General features: G+C 47.7%; 1 protein-coding gene and 1 non-coding gene across 4 annotated transcripts; one reads left to right on the top strand and one right to left on the bottom strand.

Annotated features, from left to right (window-relative positions):
- Positions 1-2,028: 2,028 nt before the first annotated feature.
- Positions 2,029-20,373, top strand: RAB9A (RAB9A, member RAS oncogene family). Of its 3 annotated transcripts, none has more exons than XM_016185733.2 (6): positions 2,029-2,109; positions 13,849-13,979; positions 14,513-14,542; positions 14,619-14,711; positions 18,565-18,686; positions 19,217-20,373. In XM_016185733.2, exon 6 carries the CDS (start codon positions 19,246-19,248, stop codon positions 19,849-19,851), a length of 606 nt encoding a protein of 201 aa, XP_016041219.1. In that variant the 5' UTR covers positions 2,029-2,109; positions 13,849-13,979; positions 14,513-14,542; positions 14,619-14,711; positions 18,565-18,686; positions 19,217-19,245; the 3' UTR covers positions 19,852-20,373. The 3 variants fall into 3 exon arrangements, with proteins under 3 accessions (XP_016041219.1, XP_060039031.1, XP_016041220.1); XM_060183048.1 differs by lacking the exon at positions 14,513-14,542 and adding an exon at positions 14,453-14,483; XM_016185734.2 differs by lacking the exons at positions 2,029-2,109; positions 13,849-13,979 and having other exon boundaries at positions 14,495-14,542.
- LOC132535981 (U5 spliceosomal RNA) lies at positions 3,592-3,707 on the bottom strand. The gene has a single exon (XR_009547682.1). It is a non-coding gene; the product is annotated as a U5 spliceosomal RNA (small nuclear RNA).
- Positions 20,374-20,839: the final 466 nt, after the last annotated feature.

Here is a 20,839-nt window from a genome sequence, read left to right as displayed (position 1 = left end):
CCTGCGACATGAAACAAAAAGATTCATTCAGATGGAGTTTGATGGTCTTCAAATCTCTTTATTAAATATTTGTTATTGATTTATTTTAATGAAAAAGAGAGGACACAAACCAGGGCACTGCTCAGCTCTGGCTGATGGTGGTGCTGGAGATTGAACCTGGGACCTCAGAGCCTCAGGCAGGAAAGTCGTTAGCAGAACCACTATATTACCTCCCCAGTCCTATTTTTGTTTGTTTGTTTTTACCAGAGAACTGCACAGGTGTGGCTTATGATGGTGTTGGGAATTAAACCTGGGACTTCAGAGCCTCAGGCAATGTCTTTTTTGCATAACCATTATGCTGTCTTTGCCTCCAACATCCCTCTTCACACAATATAGATTGAAAAGTTATATGCTATCAAATGTTTCCTCCACCCAGCTGGGATTCTCCACTATATACTGTTTGGTCGCATTCTTTTTCACTTAACATTTCATGTTGACTATTTTCACTGGCTTTACCTTGGAGCCTGCGTTATCGATTCTCAATCGCTTTGCTGCTTTTCTCTTCACTTAGCACAGCTATGCAAGCACATCTGTGTAATATGGAGAACAAATCTCTTGTTTTGGGAAAAGTAATCACCTGCCTGACTAGTTAGATATGTCATTTAATGCTTGAATTGCCTACCATTGTTTTGTGTTTTTCTTTGTATGTGAAAAGTGTCATCAATTCTAGTCAATATTTACCACACCTAAGTCAAGGGCTCATTCACTTTTTATTTTTATTTATTTATTTTTTGCCAGAGATACTTGATGTCCTTCAGCTCCAGCTTGAAGTAGAGTCTTAGCTCCCAGATTTCATAATAATAAGTAGATGTCATTTCAGGAAGGGAAGCATTAATGAATACCAAAGTTGACCCCCACCTTTTTCCTTCCAAGAGTGATGCAAATCCTAGCCAAAGAGACCCAAACTAGGCAAGTTCTTAAATATGTCTGTCCCTAGACAAGTTCCTAGAATAAGGGAGAAGTCATGGAGCTAACTTCTGTTGACCAGCCATGTCAGGGAAGTCTTTGTACTTTTTTTTTTTTTTTTTTTGGTCTTTTTCCTCTTGCATTGGCAAGTCACTTAGGCAAAGAAGTGCATGATAGAAGAGACCAGAATATACTAGGATCCTTTAGTGTCCGTTGGCTAGTGTCCAAGTGATAGTTAAATAGACTTGCTTAGAGCCCTTTCCTTACCAACTCTTGAATTCTCAAGTCACTAAGTCAAGATCCTTAGGAGCTTATTGAGACATAGGATTTCAGGTAGCATTTTCTTAGTTACGCTGTGGATTGCTTAGTGCAACTTAGTCCTATGTAGATGACATTGTTTCTTTCAGAGCCCTGAATCATAAGCCCCATGAGCTGAGTTCTGTGTAGAAAGTGAGGGATTCAAAGTCTCTTCAGCATTACCTTTTCCCAGTACAGATCTGTACTGAGGCATGGCAGAGGCAGTATTTTAGCAAGATTAAGGGAAAATTTGACATTTAATGAAAACAATTCCTTTTATTCTACATTTAATGAAAACAATTCCTTTTATTCTACATCACAGCTGTTTTTATTTCTCATCTACCCTCTTGTTCCGTTTGCACATTCGTCTCCTTGCCATAATCACAACACCCTGTGGTTGTGTTTCTGCGATCTGTTTATTTCCACCTCGGGCAAACTCTCAAAGAGAACTGTCATCTCATGTCCTCTGGCCAGATCACAGTCTGAGGAATAACCTGAGAATGAAGGAATTTTTTTGTCTTCTCTTTAAGCGGGCTTGCCTGGGTCTGGTGTCATTGTGATGAAAAGCCACGATTTAGCAAGGCCAGCTTGATCAACGTGGGCTGACTGTGACCTAGAGGCCCCAGCGGCGCAGACCCCACCTCCAGACCCCAGCGGCTCCGGCCCCGCCTCCGGTTCGCACCCTCCCCAGGCCCCGCCTCCCGCCCCGCCGCGTCGCCATGTTCTTCGCTCTGTGCGGGAGGAGGAGGCGGTGAGGGGGTCCCAGGCCGCGCCGCTGCCGCTGCCGCTGCCTGCCGGGGCGTCGGCCGCCTCTCCGCACTCGGGCGCCGGCTCCCAGCTCCCGGGCGTCCCGCGTGAGGCCGTGAGGTGAGCCGATTGTCCTCGAGGAGGGCTGGGGGCGCGCGGGGGGCTGCAGGCGGCCGGGGCGGGGGCGCTCGTCTGGCCGGGAGACTCACTGGGCAGCCAGATCGCCGGGGAGCACCTTCGGAACTCCGAGCCCCAGGACACCCCGGCCGCTGGGGCGCGACGCCCACTGCGCTGCCCACCCGGGCCCGGCTGCAGGGACTCGGCGGGGACACCAGCCGGGCGCCGGCCGCCGCCTCCCGGGCCCTCGGTGGCGCTCACGATCACACTCCCGCCCCGGCTCGGGCTGCAGGTCGTGTTCCTTCCTTCCTTTCAGCTCGGTTTGTGAAAAGAAAGGCCAGACGAGGGGTGACGGTGCCGACCTAATAGTTGCGGAGGTACTCGGGCTCTCGTTTTGTTTTGTTTTGAAGTGGTGACACATCCCGTGACCAGGGCTCTTTGGAGGAATGACTTTTCTGCTAGTTTCCAAAGGGTCACGTGGCCATGGCCTTTTTATAGGGTTTCCCCACACCCGACAGAATCAGAAGAATTGGATTGCTTTTTGAAAATGCGTTCTCATTAAATGAAGTTGTCTTTTCTGTCTCTGGAGCCACTGTAATGGACAATCCCTTCATTGCCTCCAATCTTAAAAACTTCAGTGGTCAGAAACTCTAGATATCAAGGAAACCCAGACCCTTCAGTCGGGGACTGTTCTTGGGGCAGTGTAAGCCGAAACCCAGACCCTTCAGTCGGGGACTCTCTTGGGGCAGTGTAAGCCGAAGCTACCGCTATTTGTCTACAAGCCTCGGGCTCTGACTTAGAGCCCCAAATCCAAGAAGTGGTGTGGCGGCGGCTTGGTACTTGAGTATTTTTGTGTAGACATTGTAGTAAATGCCTTTTGCTTATGCTAGAGCGGTTCAGAACTGGTGACTTGTCAATTTAGGAGAGCTTAGTGACTTGGGGCTATTTTTATTTTTGTTACACTTACTCTATGAACAAGAACCTCTTTGGCTTTGACTCCAAGCAGAGATCTTGGAGACTAGGGAAATACTTGAGTGCTGTTTCCTCTTTACCAACCTCTTCTCTCTCAACCACTCCTTTCATGGAAACTACAGAACTCTGAAGGTCTGAAGATAATGCTTCTTTGGTTCTAGAAGTTATTATGACATGGGGGTGTGGGGGAGGAGCAGGTGTGTATGCGAATAGAACCCAGAGCTTCATACATTGTGAGTCAGTCATGTGCTTAACCCCTGGAAGTTAATTTTTAGCGTGCCCCCCCCCATTTCTGAGCATTTCTTGGTTAATCAATCTGATACTGGATGCTCGTCACAGATATGTTATCTGTCCTACTAACTCCATTTTACCGCTAAGGAACTTGCTGGGGCATTAGAAGGGGAGGTCTGCTCCCCCTGGTCCATATTCACAGCAGGCCTGAGCTGGGTTAGAGTGGTAGTTCTCAACTGGGAGACGGGCGGGGGGGGATTCTTTTTTTTTTTTTTTTTATATAACCCTTGTATTAAAGGGCCTAAAAAAATTGAGTTATGACTCAGATTTGTTCCTCTCCACGGAAATCTTTAGTAAAAGGCGAAAGATTTATGCGATCTGAAGAGAAACCAGAGTATGGGGGGGGGATTCTAAGTGGAGGCATTTGGGATTCACACCTGAGGGTTGCTACTGGCATTATCAGCTGGTGGAGGTCAGGATGCCGCTCAGCAGAGGGTTTTCTGGCCTAAACCGTCACTCAGGCTAGGCTTAAGAAAGAAATGGGGGGAACTGAAGAACTTGAAGAGATTTCTGGGGCCAGACGGTGGCGCACCTGGTTGAGCGAACGCATTTCAGTGCGCAAGGACCTGGGTTCAAGCTCCCAGTCCCCACCTGCAGGGGGAAAGCTTCATGAGTGGTGGAACAGGGCTGCAGGTGTCTCTCTGTCTCTCTCCCTCTCTCTCCTCTTCCCTCTCAATTTCTCTCTGTCTCTATCCAATAATAAAAATAAACAAAGATGTTAAAAAAGATTTCTCCTAAGAGGCACATTCATTCGTTGGGAAGATTAAGGAGTGAACAAATCTGATAATAGAATTTGTTTTCCTTTTTTAAAAATTATTTATTTTCCCTTTTGTTGCCTTTGTTGTTTTATTGTTGTAGTTATTGTTGTTGTTGTTGATGTCATTGTTGGATAGGACAGAGAGAAACCGAGCGAGGAGGGGAAGACAGAGCGGGGGAGAGAAAGAAAGACACCTGCAGACCTCCAGCGACTCCCTTCCAGGTGGGGAGCTGAGGGCTCGAAACGAGATCCTTACGCCTGTCCTTGCACTTTGCACCTCCTGGCATAGCCCGCTGCGCTACCGCCCAACTCCGGAATTTGTTTTCCTTTTAGGGCAGGTGTGTCAAGAAGAAAGTTGAGAGCTATTTAGAGCACTGGATGTAGTCTTAGGCACTTTGGTTTCTGCTTGGCTTCAGTCGTCCACAATTTCTGAGCAGCATGTGGACGTTCATTGAAGGTGCTGGTGATATGAAGGGCAGTTGGGAGTCCGATCACAGTCATGAGATCTAGTTCACTTAGTACCTGGGCTACTCAAGGTCATGGGCAGGCAGGTGCCTGTATCTTGATGTTTACTATGGGTGGATTTAGCTGAAATAGGGAATAGTGTTCTTGATAGCTTTGTTGCTTGAGCCCATGTGAATATTTACAAGAATCAAATCAAGAAGCCTTTTTCCCACTGCTTCACTGCTCATGACACTTCCCCCCTGCACATGGGCATCGAGGTCTTGACCTCACTCTGCCTGGTGTGAGCACAGAATTCTTCCTTAAACCGAACTTGAGCTGAAAATACTGCGTTTATCATGGGAATCAAGAAGTCAGTGGTGAGATTTAAGGGAAAAGGAGTCTCGTCTCATTCTCTTTCTGCCATTTTCCAGCCTTCACCTTGGCTGCCCAAGTCTGGGCTGTTCGGCGTTCATACTTCCTCTGTCTGGTGCCAGAAGTAACTCGGGTGCATTTGCAGAATGACTGAGTGGAAAACATCAGGGGTTATCTTTAGGAAGTCACTGTGAAAATAAGATTCACTAGTTGACTTGGCACCTTCTGTAGGTAGTTTGTTTTTTGACTCACGAGGGATGGTGCCCGCTTTGTGAATGAATTTATTCCTCTGCCTCTTCTCAAGAGTTGTCTGCTGTGGACTGGGGGTGGAATGGGTGATAGCTTACACAGAGAATGAGTTCTGTCCCAGGAGCTCCAACAAAGACGTGTGTGTTCTTTCTTTACTGGAGGGTTTTATTCTGGGAAGTGTCTAGAAATGGGGCAGGGGCTCATCTATACTGGCCCCTGAGGAGTCTTGCTCCAGCTGGAATCTACCTACCACTCTGGCTGAGTTCAGTCACTACATTTCTTTCTTTGTAAAATGAGTTGGTTGTACTTTATAATCTTTGAGATTATATGACACCCACTAGAGACATTAAATTATTGGCTTCCAGTATTCCCGCTCCAGGCAATTTGCTGGTTGTGCAGCAGGAAGAAATAAGCCAAATAGAAGTGTGTGCGCTTGGGCAGCTTGTCTCACTTGAAAGCTTCTAAATGATACATTCGTTAGTTGAAATCAAGGTCATGAAGAGTAAATATTCATTAAGGATATTGGGGTGTGGGGAGGCCTATGAAAGGCCTGGGAAGTTGGAGAAGCTGGGGTGCAAGTGACAGGCCAGGGGATTTGGGGAGGTGACCTGGGGGCCCAGGCGTGGGAGTGGAAGGGGCTCGCTCAGGCCTCTGCTTATGGGGGGGGGGCAGTTAACTTGGAAGCAGAAATATGTTTCCCTCTGGGTGTCTTGATATTGTCCATGCTCTAGGCATGTGCACATTCTGGATGTTTTTCTTTACTTTTTGCTCATTTTTTTTTTTTTTTTACTATGGCCACAGAGGGTTTAGAGAGCTCTCATCAGAGAGGAGGACTTAGACGCAGGTGGCTGGAAGTAACAGGTACGTGAGCCCGGGGTGTGTACTTGGTGTGCTTGGGGGGACAGAAGTGAAGCAGGCAGTGGAGGCCTCACATCCCAGCTCATTTTATCATAGGTTGTTGGTGGCCTGGTGCATTACAGACGTGTGGCGAAGCAGTATGGGCCATTTCTCTAGTCATCCAGTGGCCACATTCATGGCCCACGTGTGAGGGCTGGATTCCAAGTTCCCGCGAGTTGGATTGGTGTTTCAGATGCAGAGGCCAAGGTTGGTGGCCTTTCCAGAAGGCTGGTCCGCAGGAGTGTTGGATTAGCGCTTTCAGAGAAGCCTGAGGCCTTACAGACTTCTGTTTCTCGGACTTGGTTATCAGAACTCTGCCAGAGGAATGTGCAAATGATTTAACAGGTTCAAAAAAAGTCAGAACTCCCTGAGCTGTGGGCTCCAGTCTGGGCAGTTTCACGCTTGGGCATTATGTCAGTGGAGATCGGAGAAACCCAGGTTGGTGGGAAGGGGAGTCCAAGAACAGCAGAACCGGTGGTGGCCATGTTGGAGGATACAGAGCATTCTCCGGAATGAATGACTTGCAGTTTCCCTAAAGAAAATGTGATATATGTATATGTTTATGTTTTGGAGCAAACAGCTGCCACCCCTCGTGTCCTGCTCCTCGTTTTTATCACAGCCACCCTGTAAATCCAGCTCCTCAGGACATGATGTCATCAAGAGGAATGCCACAGAATCTTTGGTGAAACTTGAACTCCCTCAAGCGCAGTTTCGCCTGGTGTCTGCAAATGGTGGCATTTTTCTGCTTCCTTCCCACAGACATTTTGAATAGTCTGCCCTGGCCCTTGAATCCACTGTGCCGCTGTGGGGAGCCTCCACGGGCATTCTGGGACCCCGGGGATTAGAGGCCTAGATATTTTCAGCGGTAGTCTCTGCCAGCTCAGGGAGGGAGATAAAGCATCCCAGTCGCTTTTCACTGGCACCAAGACTGGTGCCCCCCTCCAGTCCTGTCAGGACCTGCAGGCTTTTCCCCCCGGCTCCCTCACCTCCCAGGAGAGAGACTGCAGGATGGAGGTGCAGTTTGCTTGCTGCGCTGGGGAGCTCGCGGTGCTGATCCCCTTTTTCTACTGCACACATTTCAGCAAGTAGATCTGCTGGGGGGGGGGTGTGCACCGGCCACTGGGGGCCGGTCATGAGGCCCCCAGCCTTCCCGAAGAAGCGCAGGCTCAGCACGAGGAAGTGCCCAGGGGCTGTTCTGGGGCTGCTTCAGTGGTTCTTCTATGGGAGCCAGTCTGCCCAGATGGGCGTTCTCCTCTCTTCCCCGGGTCACAGCTGCACACCTGCTTCCCACGCACGCACTGGCGTGTGGCTGCCTTTCCTCCACAGCTGAGCCCTCGCTGGGTTTGCCGCTTTCAGTCTCTTCCCTGCAGTTGGTGGGAGTGAAGGTAACGGGAGTTTGGGCTGTCCGGGCAATTAGACTGGGAGAGGTTCTGCTGTCTTTGTGAACTAGGTTTGTGGATTTATAGGAAAGCCTGTGTGATGGTGTCCCACTGAGCTCAAGGTGTATATGCCAGGCAGCTGTGGCTGCTAAGGAAGCCAGGGTTGCTGATGTTATTGCCGTCATAGTACAAACCAGAAATGGCAGGAGTGACGGAGGAAAGCAGACTCATCTCTCTTGTGGAGTACAATTAGCTTGGCTTTAGATATGTTGAATTTGAATTGCTCTCAGTACATTTTTCTTTTGTTCTTTGGATAGAGACAGATAAATTGAGAGGACATGGGGAGATAGAGAGGGAGAAAGACACCTGCAGCACTGCTTCACAACTCGTCAAGTTTACCCCCTTATGGGTGGGGACCAGGGACTTGAGCCTGGGTCCTTGTACATGGTGACATGTGTGCCACCACCTGGTCCTGGACTCTTATGCCATGAGAGAGGAGGGAGGAGAGTGAGACAGAGTAACATGCTGGCATACGGAGTGCCAGGGTTCTGAACTCAGGACCTCATGCTTCTAAGTCCAGAGCTTTATCCCTGTGCCGCTTCCTGGGCTGCAGAGCTGGAATTCATGTCTCGCCCTTGAGGGGCCTGGGCAGGAGGAAGTGGACTCTAGTGTCGGAGTCACTGGTTTTTATATGCCAGGAAAAAACTGGAAAGAGGTTAGGGTATACACCTTTCAGTTTACCTGCTTGTAAGAGCTTCACAGGGAAGGCTCCACCGAGGTTGAAGAAAGCCAAGGGAACTATTCAATTATCAGAATAGTTTTATGCACCATTAAGTAGGAAGCATTTTCTTTTTCTTCCTTTTTTTTGCCCCCAGGGTTATATCTGGGGCTGGGTGCCTGCGCTATGAATCCACTGCTCCTGGCGGCCATCTTTTTTCCATTGTTGCTGCTGCTGCTGTTGTTGGCTAGGACAGAGAGAAATGGAGAGAGGAGGGCAAGACAGAGGGGGAGGGAAAGACAGACACCTGCAGGCCTGCTTCACCGCTTGTGAAGCGACCCCCCTGCAGGTGGGGAGCCGGGAGCTCGAACCTGGATCCTTGCACCAGTCCTTGTGCTTCGCACTGTGTGCTACTGCCTGCCCCCCTTTTTTAAATCGAGACAGAAATTCAGTACTTGTGAAGCTTCCCCTCTAGAGGTGGGGCCCAGGGGCTTGAACCTGGGTCCTTGTGCACTGTAATGTGTGTGCTTAACCAGCTGCGCAACCATGTGACCCCAGGAAGCATTTTCAACAAGTCCACTGCCAAGCAGTTTAGACCTAATGGAGGCAGTAATGGTGGCCAGTCCCGGTGAAGACTTGAAAGTCCCAGCTCTCACTTGGTCCTAAGGTGTGATGTTTCACAAGATCCTGTAGGGACCTCATTTCCTTCTTTTATTTTAAAAGGTTTTGTGTAACCTCCTAAGATGCATGTCAGGTACTCTGAGTGCATTCCGTGAAGTGGGAGAGAGTGAACTTTCTGGAAACCTCCCTGCGTGCGGGTACCCTTACGTTTATTTCTTCTCACTCTCTCTGCAGGAGGGGAGCCTGTAGTGTGATTGAGGCCCACATGCTAGGCAGAGCTGTCCTCTGGAGACAGCTTCTTGGGAACTTCCCCTGACAGCCAAGAGGTGCTTCGCTGTGGCTTCGTGCCTTGTGGGCAGGGTTTGGTACTAGCTCTTCCTTGAGCGGCCCCTTACCAGTTCCTGCTCCGAATGAAAGACACCTGGCTTCTTATCGCACTTGCGGCGGGGAGTGAGAGCCAGCATTCCCTTTGTTACAGCAGCCCCTGTGTATGTGTCCTTGGCTCCCCTAGCATGGCTTCTGAGGTTGCATGTTCACATTCCTTCCTTTCTGAAGGATCCAGCCTGAACTCCCAGTATTCCTACCTTGGGACATTTGTCCATGTCTTTGCATTTTTAATTCTGCTCCCAAAGTGCAACCTGAAACCATCTCTCTCCACTTTTATTGCCGAGCCTTTTAAGGGCCTTTTAGAACTCAGTGTCGCGTTACAGTAGATTTATGCCTGGCCCTATTGAGGACCTCATTAAACAAACCCAAGAACAGAACGTTATCCTCGCTTCCAGGATTAGCCATGTCCTGCCTGCACTGCTCTGCTGAACTGCTGCCACAGCCTGTGGTCAGGATCACAGGCAAGAGAGAACGGGGAGTGTGCTGACCAGAGGGAAGTCCTGTGGGTTCTGAGCTGCGCGTGGCCGCAGAGACAGACAGACGGGGGCACAGAGCTGCGCGTGGCCGCAGAGACAGACAGACAGACGGGGGCGCAGCTGTGCACTCATCGCTTCGTGAGTGCCAGAACCTGGGGGATCCCTTCGAAGATACTCTTGTGTGTGAGAGAGGGAGAGATCACCCCCCATCCTTGGAGCCCCCTCCCTTCTTGACCCTTAGCCGTCCATGCTGCTCCCATGTGGTGGTGGAGTTCCAGCCCTGCCAGACAAGCCATCCCCCCACCAACCAACCCCAGCCAACCCAAACCAAGTTCACCCCTCTTTAACTGGAGAGGTGCATTTTCCTTTGTGACTTGTTTTAAGCAAAATTGTTAGTGCGTGTTTCTTAAGAGTTAATTTAAATGACTCAGGTTTAAATGCGGACTTAAAGCAACAAGTTCATTAAATTGAGTGAGCTACTCTGGCATTGTTAGTGTCGTTTGATTTACAAGTTTTTCCTGCTCTAGTTGCCTCTGTTCATTTCAGCTGACAAGCCTTGTTTCCAGGGTATTCTGTACCTAAAGTTACTTTGGGGGGGTGGGTGGAGGGGCCCCAGTCATTTCTTGTAAAGGTAGCACCCATTGAACTTAATGATATCCTTTACTTTTTGTTCATGCATTTCAACAAGTTCGGAAGACTAGAAAGTGATACTTTTAAAAGATACTTTAAGTTGTAAAGAGATACATATAGCTCAAACTAAAATAAAACTAGTTTCAAGGTCATCTATGCTTTTGCTTACTAAAATTTAAAAAAATGTTTGTTTACTATTAGATAGAGACAGTTGTTGGGGGGGGGAGATAGAGAGGCAGAGAGACACTTGCAGCCCTGCTTCACCCTTGTGAAGCATTCCTCCTGCAGGTGGGGACCAGGGGCTTGAACCTGGGTCCTTGTGCACTGTAATGTGTGTGCTTAACCAGGTGTGCCACTGCCTGGTCCCTTCTTAAATTTTTAATTCATTCATTCATTTTACATTCGACAGTAAATACAACAGTTTGTACATGCATAACATTTCCCAGTTTTCCATATAACAATACAACAATACAACCCCCACCAGGTCCTCTGTCATCCTTTTTGGACCGGTACTCCCCCCCCCCCCACTCCAGAGTCTTTCTTTTACTTTGGTGCAGTACGCTAACTCCAGTTCAGGTTCTACTTGTGTTTTCTCTTCTGACCTTGTTTTTCAACTTCTGCCTGAGCGTGAGATCATCTCATAGTTATCCTTTTGTTTCTGACTTATTTCACTTAACGTGATTTTTTTTTCAAGATTGGCTGAAAACAGTCACTGTTTTTAATAGCTGAGTAGTATTCCATTGTGTATCTAGGCCACAACTTGCTCAGCCACTCAGTCACTGGGCACCTGGGTTGCTTCCAGGTTTTGGCTATTACAAATTGTGCTGCTGAGAACATATGTGTACACAGATCTTTTTGGATGGGTGTGCTGGGTTCCTTAGGATCTATCTCCAGGAGAGGAATTGCAGGATCATAGGGTAGGTCCATTTCTAGCCTTCTGAGAGTTCTCCAAACTGTTCTCCACAGAGGTTGGACCATTCTTAAAATTTGTTATTATCTTTTTACTTATTAGAGAGAGAAAGAAATTGAGAGGGAAGGGGGTGATGGGAGAGAGAGAGAAAGAGAGAGAGAGAGAGAGAGAGAGAGACCTGCAGCATTGTTTCACCACTCACAAAGCTTTCCCCCTGGGGGGGCAGGGGCTCAAACCTGGGTCCTTGTGCATTGTAATATGTGCATTCAACCAGGTGCGCCACCACCCAGCCTCTGCTTTTGCTTCCCTGGTTAGTTTCGTTTAGCCTGTTTCTCAAGCTATGAAATAAACTATGTGGCATATCTTGAACTAGAACCGAGTAAATGTAAAAGAAATGTGCTTAGAAATGAAACTAACACTTAACAGTCTACGTTAATTCCACTGTTTTCTAGTGAGAATGTCACACATCAGAAACGATAGAAGCAACAAATGCAGGAGAGGTTGTGGGGGTCAAAGGAACCCTCCTGCACTGCTGGTGGGAATGTCAGTTGACCCAGCCTCTGTGGAGAGCAGTCTGGAGAACTCTCAGAAGGCTAGAAGTGGACCTGCCCCATGACCCTGCAATTCCTCTCCTGGGGATATAACCAAGGAACCTAGCACACCCATCCAAAGAGATCTGTGTGCACATATGTTCACAGCAGCACAATTTGTAATAGCCAAAACCTGGAAGCAACCCAGGTGTCCAGTGACAGATGAGTGGCTGAGCAAGTGGTGGTCTAGATACACCGCTCAGCTATTAAGAATAATGAATGTACCTTCTTCACCCCATCTTAGATGGAGCTTGAAGGAATCATGCTAAGCCAAAAAGAGAAGGATGAATATGGAATGATCTCACTCATAGAAGTTGAGAAATAAACACAGAGCAAAACTTGGACCGGGTTTGGTGTATTGCACCAAAGTAAAGGACTCTGGATGGGTTGGAGGCGGGGGGATGTTCAGGTCCTGGTGCACGATGGTGGAGGAGGACCTAGGTTGGGGGTGAGGGTGTTTTTCAGAAAACTGAGAAATTCTACACATGTACCAACAACTGTATCTACTGTAAGCCATTAATTCCCCCAATAAAAAGTTTTCTGAGTTTAAACCAGGTGTAAATTTGATTTAAGTTTTTGGAAGTAAGAACCACTGGGTAGCAGACTAAGCATGTGGTGGTGGTCCACATAGTGAAATTTTGAGAAAACTTCAGCTCACGAACCCAGCCTGTTCCTCCTTTGGCAGCTTATATGAAGAATGCTTTAGTTTCTCATCTGGCGTGCTATTACAATTGGTAGTATTTATTTCAGGTGTTCTTCATATTTGAATTGCAAATAAGCATCCATTTTAAAAAATCCCTTTCCACACAATTTAATAGAAAAGGGTCAGGGACTCATCGAAGAGAGAAGCCAGGATCTGTAGGCATGGAAAGTACAAAAATAATAGAATAACAAGAACAAAGGAGGAAGTAGTATAATCGTCTCAGCTTGGCACTTAGTTGGTGTCTCACCCTCTGTAAGGTTTTGTGAAGGCTTCTGCAAAACAACATGGACCCTGTGCGGTACCAGTGGGTGCTGTGTTGTTTTCCTCCCAGGGAAACAGAAACAGACACTGGTAATGGCTCAAGTGAGTAAGAGCTGAGCTGTAATAGAAGAAGAAAGAGACTAGGGTTCCAGCGTGGTCATTGGTGGCTTCTTGGATGAGGTGCTCTCAAGTCAGCTTTGGACAATTTTCAGAGGCGGAGGTAGGCAAGGGTCTGCTGGGCCAACACGGGTCTGAGCAAAGGCTGGCTAGTGAATGCCCATTAGCTGTGCTGGGTTGTAAGGGTGTATTTGGAGCAAGCTTATAAGTGACATTGGCTACCTTTGTCTGTGATAGAAATAATGAAAATAATGGGAGTGGTAGAGATAGATAGCATAATGGTTACGCAAACAAGCTCTTAGGCTTGAGCCTCCAAGGTTTCAGGTTCAATCCCCTCAGCTAGAGCTGAGCAGTGCTCTGGTAAAAAAACAACAGGGAGTCAGGCAGTAGCGCAGTGGGTTAAGCACATGTGGCACGAAGCGCAAGGACCGGCTTAAGGATCCCAGTGCAAGGATCCCGGTTCGAGCCACTGGCTCCCCACCTGCAGGGGAGTCACTTCGTAGGCGGTGAAGCAGGCCTGCAGGTGTCTGTCTTTCTCTCCCCCTCTCTTGTCTTCCCCTCCTCTCTCTATTTCTCTCTGTCCTATCTAACAACGACATCAATAACAACAACAATAATAACTACAATAACAATAAAATAACAAGGGCAACAAAAGGGAAAATAAATAAAAACAACAACAACCACAAAAAGAAAACTTAGTTATTTCTAAATCCCATGGTAATGCTCGGTGCTTTAAAGCACGCTGGCTAGGGGGTTGCAAGCCTCAGCTTATATGGGCTGATCCAGTCGCACATCTCTGTAGCGTTATCCCTGGGAAGCCTTCCCCCAGGGCTGAAAGCCTGTGTGCCTACTGTCCACCTGCATAATCCTCTCATGTATTCTGCCCCTGGCTCTTACTAAAACTTGACTGAAGAAATCGGCATAAAAGAAACCTTTCCATGAAACTGACAGTAGAATTCGTTCCACAGACTCTGCGCTCCTATAGTGAACTTGCTGCCATGGTGAAGCCCTCCTTCCTCCAGTCTTGAGTGAAATCTTCCAACAGCCTTGGGAGCTAAGTACCGCCTCGCCCTCAGTCCTGCGAGCTTCCGGATATCAGGTAGCTTACCCACAGGCCTGTGCTCTTGAACTTTTGGCACTAGGAACTGAGGAAGTGCTCAGCTCTGCTGCAGCTGCACGGATGGTCAAGGTAATCTGGACCGCCTTAGCCTTTAGCCTGACTTTCTGCCTGGCCTTGGTGCCCCTCCCCCGCCTGGTTTGTGTGAACTTTATTCTCTAGAGTGTGATTCTTTTTAGTCACTCAAAATCGGGCACATCTGGAAGAATTAATGCGGCGCTTCACATGTGATTTTAACATTGTACAGCTGAGTGAGTGTAGAACTGGGGTGGGGGCTTGGGGAAGAGGGTGGGCAGGCGAAAAGCTAAAAAAGAAAAATAAAAACAAACAAACAACCCGAAACCAGTGGGCCAAGAAAGGTCTTGGGGGACTTTCCAACGCAGGTTTCCTTTTAAACGGAGACTAATTGCTACTATAACTCAGACTTATTTTTAATTCTTATTTTCCTCTTAAAGTCATGAACACAAAGGAACAGGCACTGCTAAGGTGAGCTTTCTAATTTTTTTTCTTTACAGATAATGATAATGCTTGACTGAACAGTTAAGGTAATCTTGGGGACCTGTATAGTTCGCTTTTTCTGTTTTTCTATCATATGCCATTCTTATTCAAATTTCTTTGTAGGATTTAGCTGAATTGCTAAATGTCTGTGAAGATTATTCCTTTTGGGCAGTATTCGCAACTGTGGAGTAAAAGGCTTGACCATTACTTTTTAAGGTATATTTCAACATCAGTAAACTAGGAGACTTATATTCACTTAAACACTAAGTTTCAGGGGGCCGGGCAGTAGTGCAGTGGGTTAAGCGCACATGGCACAAAGCACAAGGACTGGCATAAGGATCCTGATCCGAGCCCACCTGTGTGGGGGGGGTTGCTTCACAAGCGGTGAAGCAGGTCTGCAGGTGTCTGTCTTTCTCTCCCCCTCTCTGTCTTCCCCTCCTCTCTCCATTTCTCTCTGTCCTATCCAACAACAACAATAATAACAACAACAACAATGATAAACAACAAAGGCAACAAAAGGGAAAAACAAAAGGGATTCGTAGTGCAGACACTGAGCCCCAGCAATAACCCTGGAGACAAAAAAAAAAAAAAAAGGAACCCATGAAGTTTCAAAAGATGATTATCACTGATTTTAGAGAAGACGAAGCGAACATTTCTAATGTCTCTAAACTGGTAGGTTAATGTGGACTCTCGAAGTCCGATTTGTAAGCTAGATCAGTGTGGAGAGCTCTGCAGCCATGTTTGCGTGTGCCCGAGTTATTAGTGACTACTAACAGACTCCTGAGGAGGAGGCCTGGGGAGTGCCAAGACCGAAGATGGAAATGTGCCTTGTTTCCTGGCCTGTGGGCCGAGCATACTCTAGATTTGTTGTTGGAATAATGGCATAAGCTAGGAAGCCCCACGGCACTACGAAAACTGAACTGTCAGTATGTCCTGAGGAAATTATAAATCACAGATTTCAAGGAGTCTCTAAGGTATATTTGTGTTTTTATGATCTTTTTATTGTCACCAGGGTTATCACTGGGGCTCAGCGTCTGTATAATGAATCCACAGTTCCCGGTGACCCATTCCCCTCCCCCCCCCCATTATTTGACAGGACAGAGATTGAGAAGAGATGGGAAGACAGGGAGAGAAGACAGACACCTGCAGCACTGCTTCACTGCTTGTGAAGCTTCACCCCTGCGGGTGGGGACTGGGCTATGAACCTGGCTCCTTGCACACGGTGATCTGTGTGCTCAAAAGGTGTGCCCAGCGCCCAGAGCCTAGCCCCTGGAGTTTCTAAGATTTAATCTGGTAAATGTGTGCGACTAACCACCTGGGTAGAGATTGTTAGATTGCACCATCTGCTTTATAATTTGATGGAAGGATTCCAGCAGTGAGGGTCGAGTGGTGGCGCAGTGAGTTGGTCGCACATGGCACAAAGCTCAAGGACCGGCGTAAGGATCCCGGTTTGAGCCCTCGACTCCCCACCTGCAGGGGAGTCGCACCACAAGCAGTGAAGCGGGTTTTCAGGTGTCTCTCTTTCTCTCCCCCTCTCTGTCTTCCCCTCCTCTCTCCATTTCTCTCTGTCCTATTCAGCAACGAATGATATCAACAACAACAATAATGACCACAACAAGGCTACAACAACAAGGGCAACAAAAGGGGGAAAATGGCCTCCAAGAGCGGTGGATTCATGGTACAGGCACTGAGCCCCAGCAGTAACCCTGGAGGCAAAAATAAATAAATAAATAAATAAATAAATAAATAAATAAATAAATAAATAAATAAATAAATAAATATTCCAGCAGTTCAGTTCTGTAGAGTGTGTCCAGTGAGAGCCTGCTGGAGACTTGCTTTGGCAGTGGGATAGATCGTAGTTAGCGCATCCTCCGCACCCTCTAGCACAACGGGGCACTGTCGTGCTCACCTTAATCCGTGTGTGTAGAGAACAGCCTTGGAATGAGGGCGGCTGCCCAGTGTTGTGGGTGAAGCCAGGCTGGGTGGTGTCAGCAGCACTAGCAGAGAGGCAAGAGTGAGGGAGAGCACATGTGCTGAGCAAGTGGAGTTGAAATTCAATTCTGTCTGACCGCATTTCACAATGACTGAGGCTAGGAACAGGGTCGGCGAAGGCTGCCAGAGTGAAGCAGGCCAGGACAGCAGAAGAATGTGATGGGGGGACTAGGTGGTGCTCTCCCTACGCCAGAACAGCGGGGTTTTGCCTTCTTGCTTTCGGTACTCTTTCTGTAAGTTGAAGTTTAGACTAGCTGTGGTTTATCTTTTAATTTTTACTTATTTATTATTGGATAGAGAGAGAGAAATTAAAAGGGAAGGAGGAGATAGAGAGGGAGAGAGGCAGAAAGACACCTGCAGCCCAGCCTCACCACTTGTGAAGCTTTCCCCCTGCAGGTGGGAACCAGGGGCTTGAACCTGGGTCCTTGTGCACTGTAATGTGAGCACTTACCCAGGTGCGCCACCGCCTGGCCCCTACATTGAAGTTATTTAAGCAGGGTTCCAAATCTGATGTAGCGCACTGTTACCTGTGTCATGGCGTTACGGAGCTTAAATGAAGTAGTTTCCAATCCTCTTCTAGTGTTAATTTAGTGTGGGCGTTGAAAATTGAAAAAGTCTCCACAGGGTAGGCTTCTTCTTTATTGCCTCTTGGTTATTTTGGCCAATTTTAATTGTATTCATTGTAATTTAGTAAGTGTGTAATTTATTGTAGTAGTGATTCAATGTCTCTTTTACTACAGAGAGACAGAGAGACCAGAGCACCGCTCAGCTTTGGCACATGCAGTGCTGGAGAGCAGGCTTAGGACCTGCACATCCCACTCTGTTCCGACACTGACCTGGCCCCTCTGCTTTGTAGTGTAATTTCAAAGAACCAATCAAAGTTAGGAACAAGTGACTACATTTGGAAATGCAGAATTCTTGCATGTGACTAGAAGTGTTCTGGTACATTGTACTGGGTCACATTTGCGTGTAACCAGGACTGCCGGCTGATCCTGACTGTCGTGGTCTTACGAACTCAGGGTAGTCAGTAGAGTTTGCATCTTTCCTACCTTCTCGTTAACTGATTTGCAGTGTCTACTTGCATGGCCAAGTTAATTAAAAAAAAAATATTTATTTATCCCCTTTTGTGGCCCTTGTTGTTTTCTTGTTGTAGTTATTGTTGTCGTCATTGGATAGGACAGAGAGAAATGGAGAGAGGAGGGGAAGACAGAGAGGGGGAGAGATAGACACCTGCAGACCTGTTTCACCGCCTGTGAAGCGACTCCCCTGCAGGTGGGGAGCCGGGGGATCGACCTAGGATCCTTACACTGGTCCTTGCGCTTTGCGCCACCTGCGCTTAACCCGCTCACTGCGCTACCGCCCGACTCCCATCCGAGTTAATTTACCATTTATTTTTGTTATACAGCTGTGCTATCCAGTACAGGTATTGGCTTTTTCAATGCCAATTTCAATTCAAATTAGTTACAATGAGATGAAATAGGAAGTTCACACCTCCCCCCATGTGTAGAGTGTCAGTAACCACATCCGAGGGAGGTCATTGCTGCAGAAGGCCCTAAAAGTCGTCTTATTTAATACAGTTTAAGATACGTAAAAGCCATTTGATGCCGGGTGGGGGTAGGTAGCATAGTGGTTATGCAGAGACTCTTGTGCCTGAGGCTCCAAAGTCCCAGGTTCAGTTCCTTGCACCACCATCAGCCAGAGCTGAGCAATGCTCTGGTTAAAAAAAGGCCATTTGATACTAAATATTTACAGACTAGGGCTGGGTGGTGGCACACCTGGTTAAGCCTACACATTACAGTGCCTCTAACACCACATTAAAAAAATTTTATTTATTATTGGCTAGAGACAGAGAAATTGAGAGGGGAGGCGGTGATAGAGAGGGAGACAGACAGAAAGACACAGGGCGCCTGCAGCTCTACTTCACCACTCGTGAAGCTTTCCCTCTGCAGGTGAGGACCAGGGGTCCTTGTGCTTGAGCCCAGTCCTTGTGCACTGTAGTGTGTGCTCCTAACCACGTGCACCACCACCTGGCCCCATAGCAGCACTTTTTAAAGACTCACTTCACTCTTCCTTGAAGCACACAGTAACAGGAGAAGCTCATGCTTGTTAAGAGTCTTACGGATAGAATGTGCTAGCTGACAATATTTGGAAGTTCCACTGCTGCTGACATCGACTTTACTGAGTCAAGTAGTGTGCCAGGTAAGGAGACGGTCGGCTTATTTTTGTTCACAGCCAGATCAGTGAGCTTCCTGTCTCTGGTTTCCTGGTTATCAGCTCCTATGGTGCTAACAGTTCGGGGCGGGGGGGTGGGGTGGGGAAGAGAGGACAAGCACGTGCAGGCAGTGGTTGAGCAAAGATAAGCACGGGAAGAGGTCATCCTTCAGTGCCAGGAAAGGGCCATGTGAAGTGCTTACAGAAGCTGTGGTCTCACCACATGCTAGCAGGCAGACCATGGGCAGAGAGGATCAGTTGAGAGCCAGGTTTGGGTGTGGGATTTGACCATGAATGCCGGGACCTGAGGAGGGGGGAGAGTTTGGGATTGGAAGTCAGTGTGGGGCAGGGCCTGGCATGTGGCTGAGTGCTTGGGGAAGGACATCCTTGTTCTTAGGCACACCCTGAGCAGAAAGGAAGGGGCACTGTGTGTTTAATATCCCTCCCACTCCAGTATTCATTGCAGAGAGCAGTGTGCCCGTCTGTAAGACTATAATAACTGACTTTTCATTTTACAGGGTTTGAAGTCCAGATCTAGAGGTTAACAATGGCAGGAAAATCGTCACTTTTTAAAGTGATTCTCCTTGGAGATGGTGGAGTTGGGAAGAGTTCTCTTATGAACAGATATGTGACCAATAAGTTTGATACCCAGCTCTTCCATACAATAGGTGTGGAGTTTTTAAATAAAGATTTGGAGGTGGATGGACATTTTGTCACCATGCAGATTTGGGACACAGCTGGTCAGGAGCGATTCCGAAGCCTGAGGACACCGTTTTACAGAGGCTCAGACTGTTGCTTGCTTACTTTCAGCGTAGATGATTCTCAGAGTTTCCAGAACTTGAGTAACTGGAAGAAGGAATTCATCTATTATGCGGATGTGAAAGAGCCTGAAAGCTTCCCTTTTGTAATCCTGGGTAATAAGGTCGACATCAGTGAGCGACAAGTGTCTGCTGAGGAAGCCCAGGCCTGGTGCAGGGACAACGGCGACTGCCCTTACTTCGAAACAAGTGCGAAAGATGCCACTAACGTCGCGGCAGCCTTCGAGGAAGCAGTTCGGAGAGTGCTGGCTACGGAGGATAGGTCCGATCACCTGATTCAGACAGACACGGTCAGTCTCCACCGGAAGCCCAAGTCTAATTCCTCTTGCTGTTGATCCACTAACGAGGGTCCCCCGTGTGTTCTAACCAACTCACATATACACACAGACACACATGGGGGAGACAGGAGTGAGAAAGATCACTTACAACAGTGGATCATCTACTCATGAAATGAAACTAACCTATCTCACTGCTCCCTGGCTGGCTGGCAGCAGGAACAGGGTCACTCGCGGAAGCGGTTTACCCCCCAGTAACATCTTCCGTTTATAAATGGTCTAGTGATGTGTAATTTAAATGTGTAAGTTACCAAGCTAATAAGTGAGATGACCACCATTTTAATTATGATTAAAACACTTGAATATTCTAGAAGTTACTGGCTCCCCCCCCCCATGGGTAAATGGAGAACTACTTTTTATAATGTATATTTTATGTGATTAGCCTTCTGTTCTTGGTATGGGGGGAAATTTTCTTAAACCAATAATAGTAGAGCTTAACGATTAAAAGTCTAATGCATTTGCTCTGCAGTGATTTGATTTCCCGTTTCATTCTCTTTGAAATTAAATGTTCATGTCTCACTAGCAACCACTGGTCATTTCTGTGCCAATGCACCTACCCCAGCACAAGCTGACTGGCTTCATAGTTCCGGGAGGGGCTGTACTCTGTGTGAGGGTGATCCAGCTGATTGCATAGTCAGTGATCATCCATCGTCTACTGACTTGCTCTCAGGGAGATTGCTGCTGTTGTTCTAAACTTGCTGCAGTGGCCGATGACCCACAGCAGCGAGACTTAATGAGCATCAGTGAAGACTGATACTGGTAAAGCAGATCGTGGTTTCTGTGGGTAGAGCTTGTGTGCTGAGCCTCTGACTCAGTTCCTCCTCCTGCATGCAGACCAACGCCTAGACTGTGAGGGGGGACAAGGGTGCCCCAGTGGGGAGAGGTACTCACAGAAGGACATGGGAGCCACTGGGAAAGATTACTGTTACAGTGAAAATCAAATTTCTTCACATAATGGGCAGTTTTGTTCACAAGTGAAACACTTGAA

This window comes from Erinaceus europaeus, chromosome X (genome assembly GCF_950295315.1).
Source record: "Erinaceus europaeus chromosome X, mEriEur2.1, whole genome shotgun sequence".
Classification (NCBI taxonomy): Eukaryota; Metazoa; Chordata; class Mammalia; order Eulipotyphla; family Erinaceidae; genus Erinaceus; species Erinaceus europaeus.
This window is presented reverse-complemented; position numbering and strand designations above follow the sequence as displayed.